Consider the following 21,881-nt stretch of genomic DNA (forward strand, 5'->3'; position numbering starts at 1 on the left):
TTGTACTTATAGGTGCAGTCACCTCTCCATTAAGATTCTTCAAGAACTTATGTACCCACCACTGAGTTTCTGAATCTGCCGCCTCTCTGCTTGTCTGATTACCTTTCTGTGAGCTTTTTCCATCACCCCCATGTTATTCAGTATAAGTCCAGTGAAAAAGGATAAGAACAGAACAAGTGAAAACACAGTCCAACAATAGAGTGTAGAGAATGTGGAAGGTATTGATTGGTACTATTGATTCTGAAGTCCAGTTTCGAAGCTTTTGAAGAGCATTTAGTGTCAGATGTTTGGGGGTATTGGTAGTGGTGGTTTTTGTACTGTTTGAAAGCATGAAGACACTCTGTTTTCCTTCTACTTACAGGATGGGCTGTCAGGTCTGGTTTGTGTCTGATGCTATCTGTCCCTAGGTTTCTGCCAAGCTAAACTTTCCTAGGTTTTGCTGTTTTCCTTAGGAAGCATGTGCTCCAGTTTTTGCTATTCATGTGTGTTTGGTACAATAGGTTAAGAACAGTTTGTTACCAACATCACTCTGAGTAGTGGCGTTCATTTGGAACATATAGATGTGGAGTATGTGGCATTGTGCATGATGTCATAGGATGTGCCTAGGAATATACATATACTACTTGTGGCATTAATTGAGGTATGGTTTTTCTTGTTTAACAGGTTACAAAAAGATAGAGCCAACGTTGTACACTTCTACAGCCTGTGTACCTTTTTTGAACTTCTGCGGTTTCTAAGATCCTCCTTTGGAAGACTTCAATCCCAGAGACGATTTATTTGTTTGTGTAGCTGTAATCAGACTTCCTGTATTCATCTCACCCAGGATTCCCAACCTGGATTATTAGTGCTGTTATTTGTCTGTATTTGAAGATTCAGATGATCACCATTTGCCCCAATTAGGTTTTTTATAGCATATTTGCAATCAAAAGCCAAACATTTCTCCTCTTTTCATGTCGTGACCTAACAATTCTTAGGAACCCAGTAATTTTGCAACCCTCTTGGGCCTAAATTTAGATAGTTTTTTTAGTGGTTTTTTGTTGGTTTTGTTTTTTGTTTTTTAATTGTTTGTTTGTTTGTTTTTAATCAGCTGTTTTTTACTGTCACTACTGATTTTACTGTGTCTTTTGCTTGGCATTGATACATATCTCTATGTGAAACGATTGAAGGATTAGTTTAAGGTTGTAAAGGACAAAGTAAAATGAGATCAACTCCAAATACAAGCCAATTTCTTTTGCCCTATTTTACCCTTCCCAACATTCAAATGGGTCAATACAGATGACCCAGCATATGTAAAGCAAAAAAAAAACCAGAATATCCTCTGGTTTGGTGTGCCCTGAGCTCAGGAGTTCCTAACTTTTCTGAAGGCTGTGAAGATTTCCATTCAGTGTCTGGACCACTGTGAAATGTTATGACCTGGCTCAAGTCTTATATAGTGCTTGAAGCTTTGGTGGCTGCAGAGGACAGATAAAATACAAAACTCCTGCTGAAAAAGAAAGTGCATTGAATTGCCATCTATGGAATAATGAATATTTTTTACAAAACTAACCCCAGCATGGTAGTGGCCAAATACCATTTTTAAAACATAAATTACTTCAGGCTCTAGGTGATAAATACTTTGTATAACTTCAAAACAATTTGATAAGGTTATCATGAAGTTCTTCCCTTTCCAAGTTGCTCTCTTGAGTGATTTCTCTGGATTACTCTCATCATTATCTCTGATCTCTGGTGGCTTCCCACTCCCACACCCCCTCCTGGTGCCAAGTGCTAAGGACTGCCAGGCTGGTCACTGCACTTTGTAGTGCCTTTGCATGGGTGCTTGCTTTGGCATTATTGCCCTTTGTAACACAGTCGTTGAGGCTGCTCTTGACATGCTATTAAGTAAATTAATTTTGATGTTGCATTGTAGTTTCTGCTGTTCTTCATTCTGCAATTGTCTTGACAACAGATTTGCATAATCAGTGAGTAGGAATTTGTTTTTAATTTTGTTGTTCTGATTAGCTTGATTCAGATAAATAATAGAAAGTTGTGAAGATAACACAATGTGGCATGAACTGGTGAAAATGATTGTAAACATAACAAATAAGACAAATGACGGAGTCAGGTTCAGTGATTATTTTTTATAAAATGTAAGCAAATGCTATTTCTGGTTTCTGTCTTCTTACACTGTGACAGCTGCTTGAAATCTAAAACATATGGATTTATTCAAATATTAGTCACTCTCACTGCTTCCCAAACAAAGAGAAGGAAGCTTATTTATTTGTTTTCTGCCCACGTTTCTTGGTATGGAGGGAAAACAGATTCACAAATCTTATTTGAATTCTTCTTTCCTTTTCTTAGTCCAAAGGCAACCCTGTGGACCTGCACCTTTTCATGGCATGAGGGAATACGAAACACAGTTGCTTATTAAATTTAATGTAGAGGATAATTCTTGAAGTAGTAAGTGTTTAACTCTGCACATATCCCACCTCCCCACCTTTTATGTCCTTCCTTTAATTTCTGACTTCTGATGGCACCTGACAGAACATGATTAAGCAAGAAATAGTAGCAATTAAAAAGCTGGTAATGATGTTCCTGTTCATGTTTTCTAGCCATTTTCATGCATTAGAAACCCAAGATTATTTCTTTCTTAAGTAATTGAGTACATCTCTGCTTCCTGCTTGAGGAGTAACATACATACAACTGCCCTTTTCTAGTAATCTCTGCAGGGCAGGACTTAAATAATGTGGGCAGTGAAACCAGAGAACAATAATTTCTACATTTTGAGAAGAGCAGAGTTTCCTCAATAAGGAATCAGGGAGAGAGAGAATGAGAGAAATTCCTTAAACCAATCAGTTTAAGGCATTTGCTGGAGTAGCTCTTAGTGTAATAGGACTGAAAGAAATTTAGTGGAGGATGAGTCATGAAATGTGCTAGGAAATAAAAGAAAGATGGAAGGCAGAAGAGAATAGAAACCAATAAGTAGGAAAGAAAAATAAATGTCAAAGTGAAGAGTAGAAAAGTATATTTTGGAGACTAGAATCATGAGCAAAAAAATGTTCTGTGGACAAAGTAATCATGACAAAAGGGTATTATTTGAAGAAATGCAGAAGTTTCTGGAAAAGTTGTCAACCAGAGTGATTAATTGAAGGAATACAAAGCAGAGAAAAGATATGAGAAGATACACAATCCAGACCGTTGAAGGAAAAAAAAAGGCAAAATAATACTTACTTTTGAAGTATTTCAGTAAAATAGGTTTGGGGCATTTCTGTATTTAGTTGGCTTGGCATAGCATGGACAAAAGGGAGAAGCTGGAGAAACACTGTTTGCATCCCTACTAGATTTAAAGAACACAATGAGCTGCACTTGATGTCTAGGAAAAGGCAGGTGGACAACAGAGAGTGAGGAGCATTTGTTGCCGAGTTCTTGGTGCTTAACATTCTCTTGGCAGCATTATGGGGACAGATGCACCTTCTCACTAGGCAGGAAGCCAAGTGTCCGTGCTAAGCCACGGCAAAGAACGTGTCTGACCTGCCTCACCTGGGATGGTGAGAGGTGAACTGACTGGATGAAAATCTATGCTAAGCACCAAAATGTGCATTGTCGTGATAGAATCAAGGAGCTTAAAAAATGCAGTGGAACAGGATAGCTGTTAAAACTTCTGTTTTTATTTTGAAAGTAAACATAATGCTCAGTTTGATTTTCTTGGGTATTTTATACTATCAAAACTTCTCCAGGCTTGCATGCTTTGATATAAGCATGCTGGCATGGCAAATACTGTATCACTTTGATTTTTCATTCTTCAACAATTTAGTAGTATTTCTGTGTTAAGGGTTTTATTTTATGCAAACAAGACCAGGATTTGAATAATAACTCTTGGAAACCCGATCAACTGTCTCTGTGGCTTTTCAGGCAATTGATTCTTCTAGGTGAGAGAAAAGCTCTCTGTGAAGGAGGCATATATGAAAGAGGTGATTATTGTCAGGTGATTTTTATTAATCATATCTTCAGGTAACAGTGAAAAAGATAGTTCTGCACACTACAAAAATGTGAAGAGAATACTATTTACTATTGATTACTATAGCACTGTTGACCATTTCACTTAATGAGCAGTGATGTTTTGGTCTTCAAATCAATCTGACTTTCAGTGGCATTCTTGTACTCTGTATAGATTTGTTTGGAATAATAAATTCACAGTTAAGCAGGCTTTGTCACATAGTGGCCAGTTAAGTATTCACTGGCTATTTCATGCTGTGTATAATCTATGTGGATGTCCCCCTTTACTCATAGTGCAGGACAGAAGTTATTCCATGTCAGTAGCAAGAGAAACAAAGAGGAGTGATCCAGTTGGATTAAGCAGAATGACCACCAGCCAGTTCCTATCTTACATTTCAGTTATGGTTTGCCTCATTTCAGAGATTTGAAAAGTTTAATGCCTTCATTTACCCTTGATTTCTTGGTCAGAGGTTTTGGGTAGGACATAGAATGAACACTTATGAGTCCTACTCTGCTTCTACCATTTCTTCCTTTCTCTCAAATACTAAGTTCTCAATGGCCCTTGGTGGACATAAGTCATGACTCCAGTAATTTCCAGTGCTGTTCTGCCAGGCAGGACCTTTCTGAGGAGTTATTCAAAGGACTCCCTCCCATACTCTGCATTACAGGGAGGTCCTTTTGGGGAAAAAAAAGAGGGAGAGAGAGATAATGGGTGAATTTGTGTGGGTAGGGGAATTATTTAAGAAATGGACTCTCAAAATATTTCTCCTTCAGCCTTCATCAGAAAGGGGCAGGAGAGATGTTTTTGTTTACCTGTGAAAATGACATAATGTAACTATGACCAAAATGGAAGGGCAGCAACACTTGACAAATTTGCAATAACCATTAGCTCCCCAAAAGTATTTAATATTTTAATTTGATAAAACTAGTGCTACAATATGTGGGGAATGTGGCCCTTTAAGAAATGGTGGAGATTTTGCTTATATTCCTTTTACTTTTTTTTTTTTAAATTAAAAAAAAGAATCTTTTGTGTATAAAACCAAAAACACGCTGTAAGTACCTTTATAAGCTCTGTGGATAAATCTTATCTGGTAGGAGTGATTTGGTTTCCTTGACAGAATAAAAGAAAATACATTAAATTAGTGGTAGGAATGTTAGCACAGCTTTTGTCCAAAACTACTTGAGTTTCCCTACTGCACATCATTAAATGCAGAAATTAAGCTGTGCTCAGGCCATATCAACACACCTACAATTTAGTTTATTTCACTGGTGTATACTGTGATGGTTATCAATTTTTAAGTGCAGAAACTTCTGTCACCACAGGATCATCCACAGAACTTTGCATCTTTTTTTCAGTAACACAAATTGTACTTATTTGTGATCATACTTAGGTCAGCTTGCTAAGATCTGTATGCTACTGAGAGATCTGCATGAACTCTGTAGGCCTGACTTACTAAATGTATTTGGAAATTCCTTCTTAATCTCTAGAGAAGTCAAAGCAAATGGTTTAACTTTCTTTTTTCAGGAACTGCAGTTTGAGAGACTGACTCGAGAACTTGAGGCTGAACGTCAGATTGTTGCGAGCCAGCTGGAGAGATGTAAACTTGGATCAGAAACTGGAAGCATGAGCAGCATTAGGTAATGTACAAATTGTTGATGTCTTTATAATTAGTAAATTTTGTTGCTGTTATGAATTATCACCAAGTTTGATAATCTTTTTGTAAAAAAGTTATACACTAGGGAGAATGAGATTTTAGTAGAGTTTGAAAATTTGCATTGTGACCTGCTTTTTAAAAAGAAAATTTCATGCAATTTTGTATCTTGTTTGTCCAGTAACAGAATAGTAGTCACATTTGGAATTCATTGATTTGCTGGAGTCTGAATGGATTATCAGCAACTTGTTTCCCCCACCAATACAGCTGTAATTTTCAGCTGAAGATTTTAGCTTCATAATTGCAGAGATGTATTGATAAGTGAACCTGTTTAAGCATAATTTTATCACTCAAGGTATTAAAAGCTTTAGAATGAATTATGTAAAGCTGCTGACCTGTCATCAAAATGTAATGAGAAGATATAAGTGACTCTCTTTGTTTAAACATTGGTTTACTTTAAGAAATTGTCCTGGTACATTGTTTGGAGGATGGCAAGTTTATTTAAGAAATTGTACCAAAAGGAAACTGATCTCTTGGTGAATTTAGTGGAAGTACAGACTTTGCAGTTTTTAGCTTCTTGATACGTGTGTTTCTGTTTTCTCAGTGAAGCTAATAAATGGAAGATGATGGTACTAGAGTTTCAAGAATTGAGGAAAAAAATAAGTTGTATAGGCATGTGTTCTATTTTTATCAGTGGAAATACGAATAGATAATAGTAAGTATAACATGCCAAGCTAAGCAATTCAAACAACGTTTCAATCAAATAAATGATATTTTTCCATTATAAGTAGGAAATAATTAATCAGTAGAATGTCAAAGATGTAACAAAAATACTGAATGCAAGATCCATTAAAATGGCAGAAGTCAGAAAAATCTTTCACTAATTCAGCAGAAGCTGTACATGAAGTTGACTTAAATACAAGCATTCTTAATAAATCAGTTGAGAATTAACTCCTTAAGATAAAATCCTCTGTTATATGTTTGTCACCATCTAGGCTTGTCAACATTAGAAAAAGTATGTTACTTAAATTTTTTTCAGCACGAAATAGGTAATATTTGGTGGTGCAGTAGAATACTATATTTGCATGTCAAGTGTGTTTGCCTAGCACTTTAAAGTTTACATATGGTATGGCTGCATTTCAAGAAAGTTATCTGAAATATGTTTGAGGAATACTGAGGTATGTTTAAATAATGCTGTTATTTTAGGATTATTCCAGTCAGTGATATGAAGGTTGGGAAATTTCTTGTTGTGCAGTAAATGTTTCCTTGGTGAACTTTTTTCTTGTTGATAAAGTTATACTTTAGAGTTACCAGGGATATTAACATCAACTGACTCTTCACTGAGTTCTGAAACTCCAGTTATTCAAGAAGTTCAATAATTGGACTGCTTATCTGTCTGTGGAATATAGCAATACATAGAACAATGGAAGAGATATTATGCAAATTTTTGACATCTGTAATTTACCCTGGAAATGTTTTACATACGACCAGGCAATTTCTAGCATTTTAACTAAAAACATTTTAAGAAGTACCTGAAATACTGTTTTTCAGAAGATAACATCGAAAGCTTACAGTTAGATAGCTGTCCTTAGGCTTGGCAAGTGATAAAAAGAGGAAATCAATAATAATCTAATATTGTTTGTGTTGGGTTGTTGTTTATCCCATATGTATTAAATAAGTAATCTTCTGTCCAAAAAATTCTAAATCATCATTTTAGGGGCTTAGAACTAACACAGATACTAAATGAAGTCAAAATTCTGTCAGGTTGCTGTGCTGACTTCCCAGTGCTCATCTACATTTGAGAATGTTTCTTTAGCATTGTATTCTTTGACATATCCTTATCTGTAGTCATTTTTTTAGGGGATTGGGGACTATTCACCAGGAATTTTGCTAAAAAGGGCTTGACTGTTTTCTTTTAAGGAACAAGTACTTGGCTGTGAACCAAAGGCAGAATCAGTAGCTTCTGATAAAATGGAATAAAATGCTTAGGCCATGAGTTAGGATGAAACTTGTGAACTCCTCCCTTCCCCAGTGTTTCCCTGTTGGCAGCCTCTGAACAGTTCATTACTCAGCCTGCTGAGTATTAAAATTTCATGATACATTCCATAAGGAGACAAGTCATGTTCTATTCTGCTTCATTCCTCTGGCTGAGGTGCTTACTCCTTCTGGGCCAGATCTTCAGTCCGTCACTCCCTTTAGTATGGGGGGGGTGGGCGGGGCAATTAGATGCCAGCATATCTTTAGAGCTCTTCAGTCTCTGATAGTTTTAAGCACATATTAAAGAAGTGTACTGTTAGCAAATCCTTAGAACTTTAAGTTTCTCTTTCATATTCTTTATCACTGTTTTATGTGAGCAGTTTCTTCGGGGTTTTTTTGTTGTTGTTGTTTTGGATTTTTTTTTTTTTTAAGGAGTCTTAGTGTTTGAACTGAGGAGTGTAGCTCTAACCTAGCCTACTCTTTTTCTTTGAACACAGCGTTTGCAAAGCAACAGACTTTTTCTCAACTGAATTTCTACTCAGTACTGGAATTGCTAGAACTGATGTGCCATTTGTTACTGAAAGTCTCTTGAATAGACTGTCATTTGTGCCTGAGTGCCTGAAGCAATATGCTGAAGTTTCTGTATCTTACAAGTTGCAAAAATGCAGTCTAATAAGCTGAATAACATGGAAAGCACACCTGCTTTGTATATGCTTTCTTCAGTAGAGTTCTCTTCCTTAGAAATGCCTATGTTATTCACACTTTAACACCAGGAAACGTACGTTTTCCTTAGGAGGATACAATTTTTGCAAATTCATTGAAAAGAAAAGTACCACAAGTCTAATTGATAAACCCGTAAGAGCTTTCATTTCAAGAACATTGAAGAAATAGCTGGAATGCATTGTGACATTGGTAGGCAGCTGCTGCTGTGTTGGTCAAGTTAATAAAATTGCAATTACAGTTTTCCTGTGCAGCTGTCAGTGTTAGATCTGATTTAGGCTACTTGTTGGGAAAGGATATATAGTGGTCTTTGTAGATATTTAATATAAAGGACTGACAAATCCAGTAGCCTCATAGAGGTGAGGCTCCCACAACCTAGACCTGCACAGAGTGGAGAAATGGGCTGAATGGAACCTTATCAAGTTGAAATTTATAAATTATTTGCAAATGCATCTGGGATGGAGTATCCCCTTGTTACAACACAGGCAGGGATAGAAAAGAGCCTTGCAGAAAAAGACCTTCAGGACCTTGGAGGCCTTTTCAACTTAAGTGATTCTGTGAGTCAGCACCTTGCAGCAAAGGCCAGCTGCACCTTGGGCTGCAGCAGCAGAAGTGTAGCCAAGAGATCAGGGCAAGTGATTCATCCCTTGTGTTTGAAGCTCTTGGGGATAGACCTTGAGTGCCCTATCCAGTTTTGGGCATCCCACAACAAGAAAGACATCAGCATGCTGGAGCAGGTTCTGTGCAGAACTTCCAGGAAGGCAGGAGGCTAGAGAGCACCTAGGGTGTGGAAAGAAGATGAGAGGACAAGGGGTTTTTGCCACAAGAGAAGGGTCAGGAGGGCTCAGTCTTCTGAATATAACTAGGTAAAGGGAGGACTTAGAGAAGACAGAACAGAAGGCTGTTCTCAGAGGTGCATTGGGGTAGAATCAAAGGTGACAGATGCAAGTTGGAGCATAGAACATTCTAATTAGGTGTAAGAAAAACCTTTTTTACCATTAATTTGGTTAAACATTGCCACAGGTTGCACTGATAGGTTCTAGAGTTTCCATCCACAGAATTAATAAGAACTTCCTCTTCCCACCCAAGTTTTCCTGTGCTTTTTATTACTATTTCATCATAAATCCTGGGAAAAGAGTTGTATTAGTATTCTACTGTTCTATTTTTTTTTTTTTGCCATCGAATTGCAGGCTCCCCTGGGAAGTGGTCATAGCACCAAGGCTGGCAGAATGCAAGAAGCATTTAGATAACAGTCAGGCGTGTGGTTGAATTCTTGGAGCTGTGCTGTGCAGGTCCAGGAGCTGGGCTTTGATGATCTTTGTGGGTCCCTTTTGACTTGGGATATTCTATGATTCGATTCAAGTATTTCAGAAAAAACCCAAACCTCTCTTACCTGAACTAGTGAATGTGTTTGCTTTTGCCTGTGAATGTAAATATTAAAATGTGAATGTAGGTATTAAAACGAAGTTGGAAAAAGACATGGTTAGCATGGATTCTGGAGCAAAATAGGAGCCAAAAGACAAAGATATGTTTGTCATAATATGAGGACAGAACAGGCTTTTTTTTATGCAAAGAGTTTGATCAACAGTCCTGTGTAAAAAACAGTGCAACTTTCAAGTAAAATTTATACACCATCATACATATATAACATACATTTCAATACATATTAGAAAACTGTTTAGCCTGCATTGTGGTTCTTTATCAACTCAAGATTTACCAGTTAAATGTATTAAACCTTTTCACATTGGTTTGATTGCTGTGACATCTCCAAATGCTACTGGGAAGCTTCTAACTTGAAAACAAAAATTTAAAAATCCTTTGAATTAAATGTAAATTAGAAAGCTAACTTTTAAAAAGAAAAAACAAAAGTCAACAGTTATTTCAGAGCAGCGAAAAAAGGATCAGTATTTTATCATTACCTATGAAAATGCCAATTGTAGTTTTTGTACTTATTTTATTAAAACAAGCCAATAGCGTGTCTATTTTTAAAGGGGTTTTTAAAAGTGATGTTGTTTAAAGAGATGGGCATTTCACCAGTGGGAAGAGAAGATTTTACTAAACTTTTGTCAGCAAATGCTGTACCTACAGATTCACCTCATTATGCAATGTATGTTTGCTTAGTAGTTCAGAAGTTGAATAAGCTTTAAGTTTTGTCACACACTGTTGCTCATCATTCTGAATTGTGTAAAGCTTAGCAAGTCATGCTTGGATGAACGCTTGTCAATTGAATTAATAAAAAAGTTTATCTGAAATAAAATTAAAAATGGCAATAAAAGCATGCAAGTTTTTGAAAATGGAAGATTCTGAAAACATTCATCACAAATTCTACGAGTCAGAATAATTAGCTGTGATAAAACAACATTTTGTAGGGGGATTTTTTGTGTCTTTTTCCCACCTTTTATCTCACAATGATTTTATGTTGCTATAAGTGACCAGGTCAGGTAGAACCTTTCAAAAAGATGCAGATTGCTCTCCTCCTGAAGAGAGTTTTGTCAATGTTAAGCATGGTACTGTCAGATGTATTTTTCCATCTCATGTAAAGCTTATCATGTGTGGGCTTGTGATAAAGCAGAATATCCTAGTAAAAATATGTTGTGAGTTTCAAGGTAGTAGAGGTTAAAAAAATCCTACCATTCTTTATTAGGAAGCCTAGTTTTGGTTATAGTTCTGTTAAGCCAGAATGAAAATTAAATAGCTGGAAGAAAGCATTCAATTAGAACAAAACAATGGGAAAATCTGCAAGGCTTTGTTACACCAGAAGGTTTTCATTGATGTGTTTGCATTATTTGAGTTCTTTGCTATCTCTAGGAGGCATACTTTAAAAAAAAAATACCTTAGTAAACACCACCACTGCCCCAAATAAAAAAACAAAAAGAAGAAGAAACAACAAAACAAAGAGAGATTTTCTTAGAAAAAGTTGAAAAGATGGTATTTTCCTTACATTCACAATCCTTAAGGAGTTCATTTGTATTATCTTAGAAGAAAAGAAACTGAAGCAGCCTTTGTCAGATCGTAATTAAGAATGAACAATGTGGTTTTAATCCTTGGCCACTTTAAAAAAAACCTGGTTGGATTTGTTTTGGTTTTTTTGATCTTTGTCTGCTTTTTTTTCCCCGTGTCAGTTTTCAGCCTATAGCTTAACTAAGTCAGTTAGGGATTCTTCTTTTCAATAATCAACTTAGCTACCACAAAAAATGTTGGTGTCTTTGTTGGGTTGCTAGGATTGCTAGCTAATGGTTGACAGTCACTGTGCTAATGTGTGCCTAGCTAGGTAATACCTGGAATCCTTCTGAAAATAGCTGGAATCCTTCTGAAATTCAGGCTACTGATTTCCATGTCCAAACACGGCATTTAGACATGATGGGAAGGTGGAGGGGCAGGTGCTGATCTCTTCACTCTTGTGACCAGTGACATGACTCAAAACAACATGAAGCTGAGCCAAGGGAGGTTTAAGTTAGGTATCAGGAAAAGGTTCTTCACCCAGAGGGTGTGTGGGCACTGAACAGGCTCCCCAGGGCAGTGGTCACAGCATCAAGCCTCACAGGGTTCAAGAAGCATTTGGACAATGCTCTCAAGCACATGGTGTTACTCTTGAGGTGTCTTGCATTGGGCCAGGAATTGGGAGACTCACGATCCTTGTGGGTCCCTTCCCAGTCTGCATATTGTATTGTTCTGTGATTCTGAAATTTTGGAAATCAGAATTTTGTGGAATACAATAAGTTGTCCAGAAGTAGAATGGGCAGATTCTGCTTGTTGTTTTAATTGTTACAGTGTACCAGGCGTAATTTCCTACGCCAGTTTGACATCAGTAGTTGATGTTCCTGTGTTGTGTGTACCACGATATGTAAGAGTGTTCAAGTCAGAGAAAATGTTTTAGAACTCAGGGAAATACTGAGGATAATATTTTCAGTACTCCAATATCACCTTGTACTTGGTATCTCTTGATCTTTTGATTGTGAGATTTAGAGACCTGAAATGTGATGAACTCTGTATATTATTAGACTTGGTCAGTCAAAGAAGAGGATTTGAAGAAAATGTTCACTCTAGGAAACAAATTGTTGCTGGACTTTTAAAACACCCCTTCTACTCCCCCTCTTTTTCTGCTTGCTGAATATCCTCCAGAAATATGATCTCCATGGGAGGAGTAACACAGTAATATTCAGCATTGCCAAACTCATTACCCTGGCATGTTAAAGAAATCAAGTATCAGATTTTAGTGTAATCTCAGTGAAGAGAAGCTATGTCAGTAAGGATATGGGTATTTTTCTGCCCTAAGAAAGGGTCTTACAGTCTGAAAGCCTTATATGGGGCTGCCGATTGTCACTTATATTCTCTCTCAAGTTTTTCATTATGTCTTCTCTTTTATTAATACAGGAAATATAGGAATAATACAGGAAAAAAAATATGCAAAACCACAAAAAAGCAGAATGACAACAGAATGACAACAGAAAAAGCTGACACTTTGCATATCAACTTTTACTGATATGTGAGCCAATGAAGGTTGTACTTAATAGTGAATTCTCTGCCTTAGTGCACTTTTGGCATACTACTAAGTTATTTGAAAACTGTTTACAAATTTTGCATTGACAATTTAAATGCGTCTTTGAAAGCCTGACACTTGAGTATGGCTTACAAAGTGAGGTTCTATGTTCAGCGTACTGTTCACAAGCTGTTTGTTGAAAAACCAGGGCAATTCAGTTTATCATAAAGGGTGGATAAGCACTGTAGTAGTTTGCCCAAGGAGACAATAATAAAAACTGTAATTTGAAACTTAAGGGTATATAGAATATCTATCAAGAGTGAGGCACGAGTGACAAGTGTATTTCTCTACAGCCCTTCTAGGTCTCCTTGCTGGGCTCTACTTTAATAATTTGACAGCATCCTTTTTGTCCCCATCCTTCCTTATTGTATGTCAAAATGTTTTTGGATAGGTTTGGAGGAAGACAAAATTGAGGATATACTGAGGGAAAATGCCTCATCATTAAAACTCTCAATTTAGAGTGTTTGCAGGCAAGTTTGATAAAGTTCATTTTTAGTGCTTACTGCTTGTGGGTCAAAGGTACTAGATAGTGTCTTTGTGATGTCTTAGATGTAGATTACAGCTGAGAACAAATCCTGTAATGTGGTGCCAATAAAAAATGGCCATGGGCAGTCGACATCACACACTGAAACAGAAGTAAGGTATCCAAGGTGCTTCAAGGAGTCAGCTCTGAGAAATTGTGGACAGAGACCAAAGTGCTATCTGTCACTAAAGTTGCCTGCTGCTTTGTAGAAAACCAAGATTTCAGTTGTTCCTTATTTTGATAAGCTGCACCTTCCAGCTTGAGCATTTTCTTTTCAAAATGCACATACTGAGGTTTTGAAGGGAAATTCAACCAATCAGCTTTCTTGCTGTTTTTTATAAATTTGCACCAAGACATTGCTATTATCAGAGGAATTAAACGTACCTTTGCACAGAGTTGTGGACATAAGTCCCCATTTTCCTACAGTGCTTTTTGCCTTCTACCTAATTTGGTGTATGATTGCACAGAATACTGGAGGGAAGTCTCCAGTGTTATTCCATCCTCCTTTCCATGTTATCAGGATAAGGAGGCATCCTTTGAGTCCAGTGGCAAGAGGTCATTTAACATCCCAGTTAATGCATGTGTGGGGGGGAAGTTAGAGGGGAGGAACCTTTGTTCAAAATGTGGATGAGGCATCTAGTAGAATGCAGATTCAGTCTCTATAAAGCATAGATTGGTCAAAACTGGAGACTGAGAAGTGAAGAGTGGGTTGAAGCAGGATGAGGAAAAAACAGGGGTAGAGTCTAGAGTAGAGCAGAAGAGGTGGATAATGCAGAGGAGTCAGGGAGGTATGTTCTTTCCTTTCAGCTGGAGGATCAAAGACTAAAGTTGAAAATAACAATTTTTACTGGCTACTCAGTCTGAGAAATCTAGGAGTAATTACTGAAGAGATCTTACTGGCTTCATTTGCTGCTATAAACACTCATCACATCTGCCTGTCAGTTCCTGATCTGGTTATTAGGATCCCTGAATGTCTGGAAGGCTGTACAGAGGAATAAGAAGCAAATAATACCTGACAAGGATTCAAATGAATCTTTACAGCAGCAGCATTAGGAAGCAGAAGTAGGTGCAATTCCACTGGATTGCCTTCAGCTATTACAAGCCAATAGGTAGTTCTTTTCATAATGCACATTTTGCAAGTTATGAAATCTGTTGGTCCTGTAAACAGCAGTGTCCCTCCACACAAACGTGACTTATACCTCAAGCAGTTTAGAAATGAAATGGTCATGAAACAGAAGTTGTGTAAAAATGCATTTGTACAAGGAGTAAATCAAAATGCAGCCAGCTGGAGGTGTCCCAGAACTCCAGAAATACCTTTTTTTCCGTGTGTGTGTTTTACCAGTGAAGACAAAGCCTGTCTTATTGCTTTCTTGGGGAAAAAAAATTGTTTGGTGTTGAGTTTCAAAGAAATAGTTCAAAGAACTATGGCAGTCAGGCATGGTATTTTCTCTCCCTTCACCACCCTTATCTTCTGCTTCTCACTATCTGACCTTGTAAAGGTGACCTTGAATTCTGTCTTGAGCATCCACTTGTTTGATACCTTTCTTCTTCTCCACTGCCTAAATTTAAATTCCACCTAAATCACTAGACACTGCAGTTTGCCAAAATAAAGCTCTTACCTCCTGCTCTCAATCATTCCTTGCTTTGGCAAATCCTGATCACCTTTCAGTGCAGATATGGGAACAGTTACTAAGGCTCCCAGCCAAAACCTCATCCTGGCTACTTTGTCTGTTCCTAGCAAATGATTAAGTTATTTTTCTATTAAGATGGCTTTGTTTGGGTTCTTGGTTTTAATAAAGGCATAGTTGTTTTCCAATGTAATCTTAAGAAACTGATTTTCAATAAAAATGTATTGGTGGAAGTTACAGACTTCTCAGTAGTCATAGCTTTCAAAGGCATACTCCTCTTGACAGTAGTAATTTCTGCAGTCCCAGCAAAAGTGGATCCTGTGTCTTGCCATGATCGGTCTTGGTAAAAAAAGATTAATTTTGTTGTATTTAGCTTTAGTGTTTGATACAGCGAATTTAATATTTACCAATTCACTTAGAAAAAAAAATTGTGGGTGGGTTTTTTCTGGTTTTTTTCCTAACTTTAGAAATTGACTGTTCTATTGCTCTTAATTATTAGGTATTCTCTCCTTGCTCATATGTGATAATTGGTCCTGATTATCCTTTGTGTTGTCCTTATACTTCTGTTGGATTGACATGAACTTCTTAATAGTGCTGCTACAGCTGTGATCGTTTCGTAGTGGAAACTGACCTACGCATTCTTTGATACTCAAGTATTTCGGCTGTCAGAAGTGCTCAGGAAGTGTTACTATTATATTTAGTTGAATTCCAGGAATGGCATGAATGGACACAGCTCTGTTTCCACTGGTATCTCAGAATTGGATAGCAGCATGCTTTGAATGGCTAATCTTAGATGCTTTCTAGGCATGTTGCCACTTCAGCAGTTAAGGAATATTTTATAGATTTTAATATGTTAAACTTAAAGGGGCTTTTAAATCCTTCATGCTTTCAGCTCATAGATGTACTCTCAGCTGTTGCTAATAGTGAATAAATACTGTGCCTCCTTCTGGCTTTCCTTTACTCCTTCAATTTTTACCTTGTTCTCTACTCTGCTGGTTTGTACAAACAAAAGATGTAAAAAACCCCAAAAAACAAAAATAAACAAACAAACAAACAAACCCCCCCCCCCCAAAAAAAAAAAACCCAAAACTTTTGCACACACCTCTGCTGCTTCACTCTCTATAGAGCAATATACTCCAACTCCCCAAGTATAGAGAAGGAAAATTTAGTACAAATGTTGCGTTTATCTCTGTTCTGTTATCTTAAATAGATCAAGATTAAATAATTGTATTTTCTTTTCATTTAAATCTACTTCCTGCATTTTATCTTGAAAGCCTTCAACATGTTATCACAAAGATGGCAGTGAGTGCAGCTGCAATAGAATTCACATCGAACTGAGTACAGCGTGAAGTTTGCCTAATTTCCAATATCCTGTGAAAGTTACCTTAAATGTTCCCGATATAGCTACTGACTTTTTTGACTCTCTTCGTGAATGCCTAGCAGGAGCCAGTGACTAACATGAAAGGAATGTTTTTAGCTTAGATAAAAATTCTTTCTTCAAAGCTTATCAGAAAAAAAAATTTAAAAGAATTATAGGGCACCAGTAGTTGGTAAAAAGTTTCAGGTTCAGGGGGACTTCAGCGAGCTTCACAGCAATGGCAATCCTCCCCCCGCAACTGAATCCACAGTTTCAAGAGGATTAACTTGGTAGTAGGGACTATGGATTCTGGCCGCGGTTTCCAGCCTCTCTTCTGGGTTTGAGCAGTGCTCTCCAAAGCTTTTTGTTCATGAACCCCTATTAGTAAAACATTTTTGAGCATGCACCCACAATATATGGTTATTTATTTATAGATTATATTCATGTACTACTGTATTAATATATTATGAACCTTATAAACCATAAAACCACCAGAAATTAAAAAAGTATGAGATACAAATTACGTAAACACCTTTTTTTAAATTTATGTTTCTTTTATGTATTAATGGTACAAAAATAATTTCTTCCTGCACTCTGGCGACTTGTCTTGTGCAATGCCTGGTGTATGTGCACCCCACTTTGGAGAGTGCTGGGATGGAGGACTAGTAATCTCCCAGTGGTAATAACTTTTCTGCTGAGGAGTCTGATTGAAGCAATCCTGCTTTAGGTCACACCCTTCAAGAAAGGAGTCTGAGACAGTAGTGCTGGCAAGATAGCTTTGCTAGCTGAAAGCAAGGGAGCTGCAGATGGGCAGATGGGAGTTTCCCCCTCACCTAAACTATCTGAGGGCTGCAGTCCTCCTTTCACAGTATCGGGCGCTGTGTAGACAATGCAGCTGCAGCAGCAGTCACATCAAAGTTGTAGTTTTCTTCTTTCTCCCCTTCTTTCACTGCCTTTTTTCCCCATTCTCACAGTGTGAATTAGAGACATCATTAATATTTTAATTTTTGGCTTAGGTTTTTATGGGTTTACTGAATAATATATGCACAGTTACCTTACAGTAGGTTTGTGCCACACTTTGCATGTAGGTCCCAGTACTTAAGGGATCTTGCCCTTAAAGGCAAGTATTGCCTGTGTTGGGATAAGTTCCCTTCTGTAAGCTGAGGCATCTGTAGTTGGGATGCTATTACACCATTCCTTTTCACTTTTATGTCACTCATGAAGAAATTTGTTTATTCTAAAAACCAGTTGTAAGTAGTATTTAAATCTAAACCCATTTCAACCACTTCAAGCTAACATAATAACAGCATTTCAGCAACATCTATCTGGCAGTGTTAGTCTACATGGAGCCAATTCTAGTCAGAACACCAGACCAGCAGATAGAGAACATTACAAGAATTTTCTTTATTACACTCATGGGACCCATCCAGTTGTAATCAGTGCTTTGTCGTTCAGCTATCTGATTTTCCCCTTCTAGTTGATTCACTGAAAGCTTTGGGAGATCTTTTGAAGTTCATGGCCAAATAATTTGTCAATGTAATGTATTGTATGTAAATTGATAAATGTACCTGTTAGGAGGAAATAATCATTGCAAATTCCTGATGAAGACCCTATTAATAATTTGAAGTAATCATCATCTCCACTTTCTTTTTTAGTCTGCTAAATATATTGCATCACAATGTATTGTATGTTGCTTCTAGGGATATGTAAGCCTAAGGGAATAAGCAACTTTGTATATTTATGGAAAGCTTTTGCAGAAAGCTTTCTGGTTTTCTCCATCCAGTCCATGTTAATCCTGTTGAAGAAATGAGCCAGATGTAGTTTATCCATACGTAATGATGTTTATAAATCTGCTCTTGAAAAGGGCTTGTGCAGTAAATTCCAGAAATCAATCTGGAACAGCTTCTGTAGCAGCATTTATGTTTCCCAGCTTTTTTTTTATGATTTAAAAAATACCTCAGTTTAGATGTCAGAAGAATAGTGCTTTTATTATTGGGTATTTTCTCATCCATCTCTCCTCCATTCCTTTCCTCTCGACTTACATCCTCATAGTGTTTTCAAATAGTGCTGTAATTAAAAAGGCAGTGTGTTTACGTTTGAAGACAAAGACTTTAAGACTTTCACCTTCCTTGAGTCTTTATTTTTGGCTCTAATCTGAAGTTTTAGAAAAAAGGAGGATGTTGTGCATTACCCGTCTTACCAGTATAAGAATCTGATTGTACTACAAGTCACTTTTGTTCTGATGCTGAACTGTTTTTTAAATCCATGTAAACCTTGCTACAGCCAACTCTACTAATAAAACCTGAAAACGGATTTGTTTTAGTGGCTTGGGAATACACAACTGTTTCAAGATTAATCTCTGTTTCTGCAGTGAGGCACTGGTACTATGTTGCTTTACTCCTCTGCAGTGAATTTAGATGACAGCTTGTATTCAGTTTAGAAAAAGGACCCCAACAACAAAAAGGATATTGGTATAATTACAGTAAATGCCCTTTTTCACGTTATTAAAATAATCTGTGACAGGAACCTCCTAACATCAACGATATTTAAATGAGCATGATTTATATCCCTTGATGAATAAAAGTTAAAGAGGGCCCTGTTACCATGCTTAATATAACCCTTGTCAGCTTTTGATTATTTAAAGCATTTTGATTATTTAAAGCATTTACTGAAAATGCAGGTTATGAATTACTTTTATTTTGTTCAAAATAATGCAGGATACACATAGTGAAGAGATACAATTGTGGCTAGTCATTTAGAAAGATTTTATGGTTAATGTACAGCTTTGTGCATTAATGCTGACTTTAGTGAAAAACAGTACCACATTTACTGAGTGTTTTGAGAGTAGCATGTCATTAGTTAAGAGTGCAGCCAGCCTGGGGTACAATTTTTTTGGATCCTAATTTTTTTTTTTTTTACTCTATCCTGTTATGATTTAAAGCTATATTAAGTGATGCTAAGCTATAATAATGCTAAATATTTTTAATCTAATCCAATTATTAAGATAGGATTTAAAGGTTTATACACAGGGATAAGTTGTTTTGATGTTACTATTGCTGTTTAGAGTTCCAGTGGCTTGAATTTAACTTACGAGATATAGTAAAATACATGAAAAAAACTACAAGAATATTCCTAATATGATTTTTGTACTTTGTGAAATCCAGTGTTTTCAATTGCTTCTGTGTTTTTCTTAACATTTCAGTTTTGGTTTAGCTTTTTGTCATATTTGTAGCAGTTTCTTCTCTCTTTCCTTTTCTCTTTTATTGGTATTATAAAGGTGTAGGCCTTTTCGATGGGCAGTGATTTGTTCTGTATGATTCAATGACGATTTTGCTGCCCTGGAATATCTGATGAGGTGAATAATTTATTTTACTGGAGTGATGTCATATTCATGAGTTTCAAGACCCAAGGGCCCTGAAGTCTTAATGACTGGAAATCCTTACCAATTAACCCACTCTGAAAACTGAGGTGTGTCTAAAAGGATGGAGATTTTTTTTTTTTCTGTTGATCATCTCTGGTTCTCAGCTAATCTAGGAGGAGATACACAATTTTCCAATCTACTTTCTTTAGAATCTCCATGCCGCTTTCTCTTTTGGCTTTGGAGGTATCTCATCGTTTGCTTCTTCAAGAATAATCAACTGCTTTGTGTCCTTAAGCTTCTTCATCACTTCATGATGATGGTAGGCCCCTCTATGTTCTGCTAACGTATTCCATGCAATGATGGTTCCTGGGTCAGAATCAGGGGCTGCAAGACAAGAGGTAGTGTAGTTTGGAAAAAATGGTAATGCTTTCATAGATACTGGCAGTTTGAGTGACTGAAGTACTTCCATGAAGTTCTGTCAGAAATACTACATGATACATTTCTTGATAGTCTTTCTTGTTATAAATAGATTATTACATGCAAACGCATGCACTTATTGCAGCTAAAATTTTATGACTTTCAATGAAATGTGCTTGCCTTCCTGCCTTGGGTTCCTTGGAACTGCTCAGTCTGAAAGTCTTGCACCAATGTTGCTGAAGTTTGCAAGTAATCTATTAAAAAATTAATCTATTAAAAAATTAATCCATTAAATCGATTTTGACTGATATTTAATTTTACTGCAGACAAATCTCAAAGAGTAATACCATGCAATGTGACTTGTAAGCAGGCAGCAAGCCATTTAGTGGAAGATCCAAATCTTGCAGCCAGTCTTCAATTCATTGATCTCTCATTAATTTCAGTGATATTGCTTGGGTAAAGAAGTTAGAAAATGGCCTTTGATTTTGCCTGTTTAAACATTGCATCATTCTTACAGAAAAGAACTATGGAAGTAGAACAGAAGATAGTAAATGCATAGTTAAAAGTACATTCTGTAGATTTGCTTCTGTATTTACTTTGACTTACTATGTCATGGTTAGAGGTTAATCTCAAATAAAAGAGAAAAACAACAGAAAAAAACTGAACAAAAACCCCACCTTACAGCATTGGATTGACATTGGTCTTTCTCACAAGATGGAATTGCAAGAGAATGTAGAGGCTTTGAAATAGCCTATACAATCACAGTTAAATTTAAACAATATGTATTAAATTGCAAGTTCCCTTTTGTATAACTTGAGACCCCTGAATATCTGTAGGAGTAAGATTATAAAGAGCATCAAGGAAGAAGTTCAAGGTCATTTTCTAATGGACCATTTTTATGGTCCAAGGTGAAATCTTAATTGCTTTTTATAACACAGTTTGTACAGAGATAAATATTGAAGTTTTACTTCTCTGTTGAATTGTCATGCTTCTTTGTAAAAGGAAGGGAGCTAGGTGTTGTACCCTGAGGAGACAAGTTGATTTCCTTCTTTCAGTTCTTTTGTTCCCATCTGCAGGGGAATGGGAAAAAAATAAAAGAAAAAAGAAGAAAAGAAAAAAAAAAAAAAAAAGCTTTATTTGCATGAAGGAAGGGCAGGGATTGAATGAAGCATTCAGTTCTGCCAAGGCAGCCATTCTCTTCTGTGACATCAGTACTCTGCCAAGATTGTCACACTGTGATACCTCCTTTATTGTGAAGTTGGAGACTTTCTAAAACTAGGATCTTTTAGGTCTATGGGTTTGCAGTGTGGTAGCGTGAAGCCTGATGGGAAAGATTCACCACGAACTACTGCTTGGAAAAGCTTGGCCAGTTCTCTTTGAGCAGAAAGCTTGCAGTGAAAGGAATGGCAACGGAGGGGAGAAGCAATGAATGTGGTGTAAAGTTGCTTTACTTATTTGATAGGACGCTACACACAGTTAGTGTGACTTTTCTTATCTTTTCCACTGTCATCTTGATGGCCTTTTGGGAGCATCAGGGGGCAAAGCTATTAACATTAAGAAAAAAAGATTCAAATACAAGAGGACAAACATTCTTTTATGGGAAATATAGCATCTAAAATGGCATTGCTTACCTTCTGAATGCAATTCAAAATGCCTTCAAATGCCAGTTTTGACTGCATTGGATATTTTAAATAGTGTGACGACTTTCCCAGTATATCTTTTTTAAATAAGGTT

The 21,881-nt window shown here is 36.8% G+C and overlaps 1 protein-coding gene across 1 annotated transcript in view; it reads left to right on the plus strand.

Moving 5' to 3' along the window:
• The window catches only part of CTNND2 (catenin delta 2), a gene marked incomplete at both ends in the record, with an annotated part of 531,585 nt that overhangs the window by 120,063 nt on the left and 389,641 nt on the right, over positions 1-21,881 (plus strand). The window contains one exon of the mRNA XM_082277797.1: positions 5,498-5,610. Within this exon, the coding sequence (XP_082133923.1) occupies positions 5,498-5,610 (113 nt within the window). The remainder of the gene's footprint in view (positions 1-5,497; positions 5,611-21,881) is intronic.

This window comes from Coloeus monedula, assembly GCF_965178545.1.
Source record: "Coloeus monedula genome assembly, chromosome: 1".
NCBI lineage: Eukaryota > Metazoa > Chordata > Aves > Passeriformes > Corvidae > Coloeus > Coloeus monedula.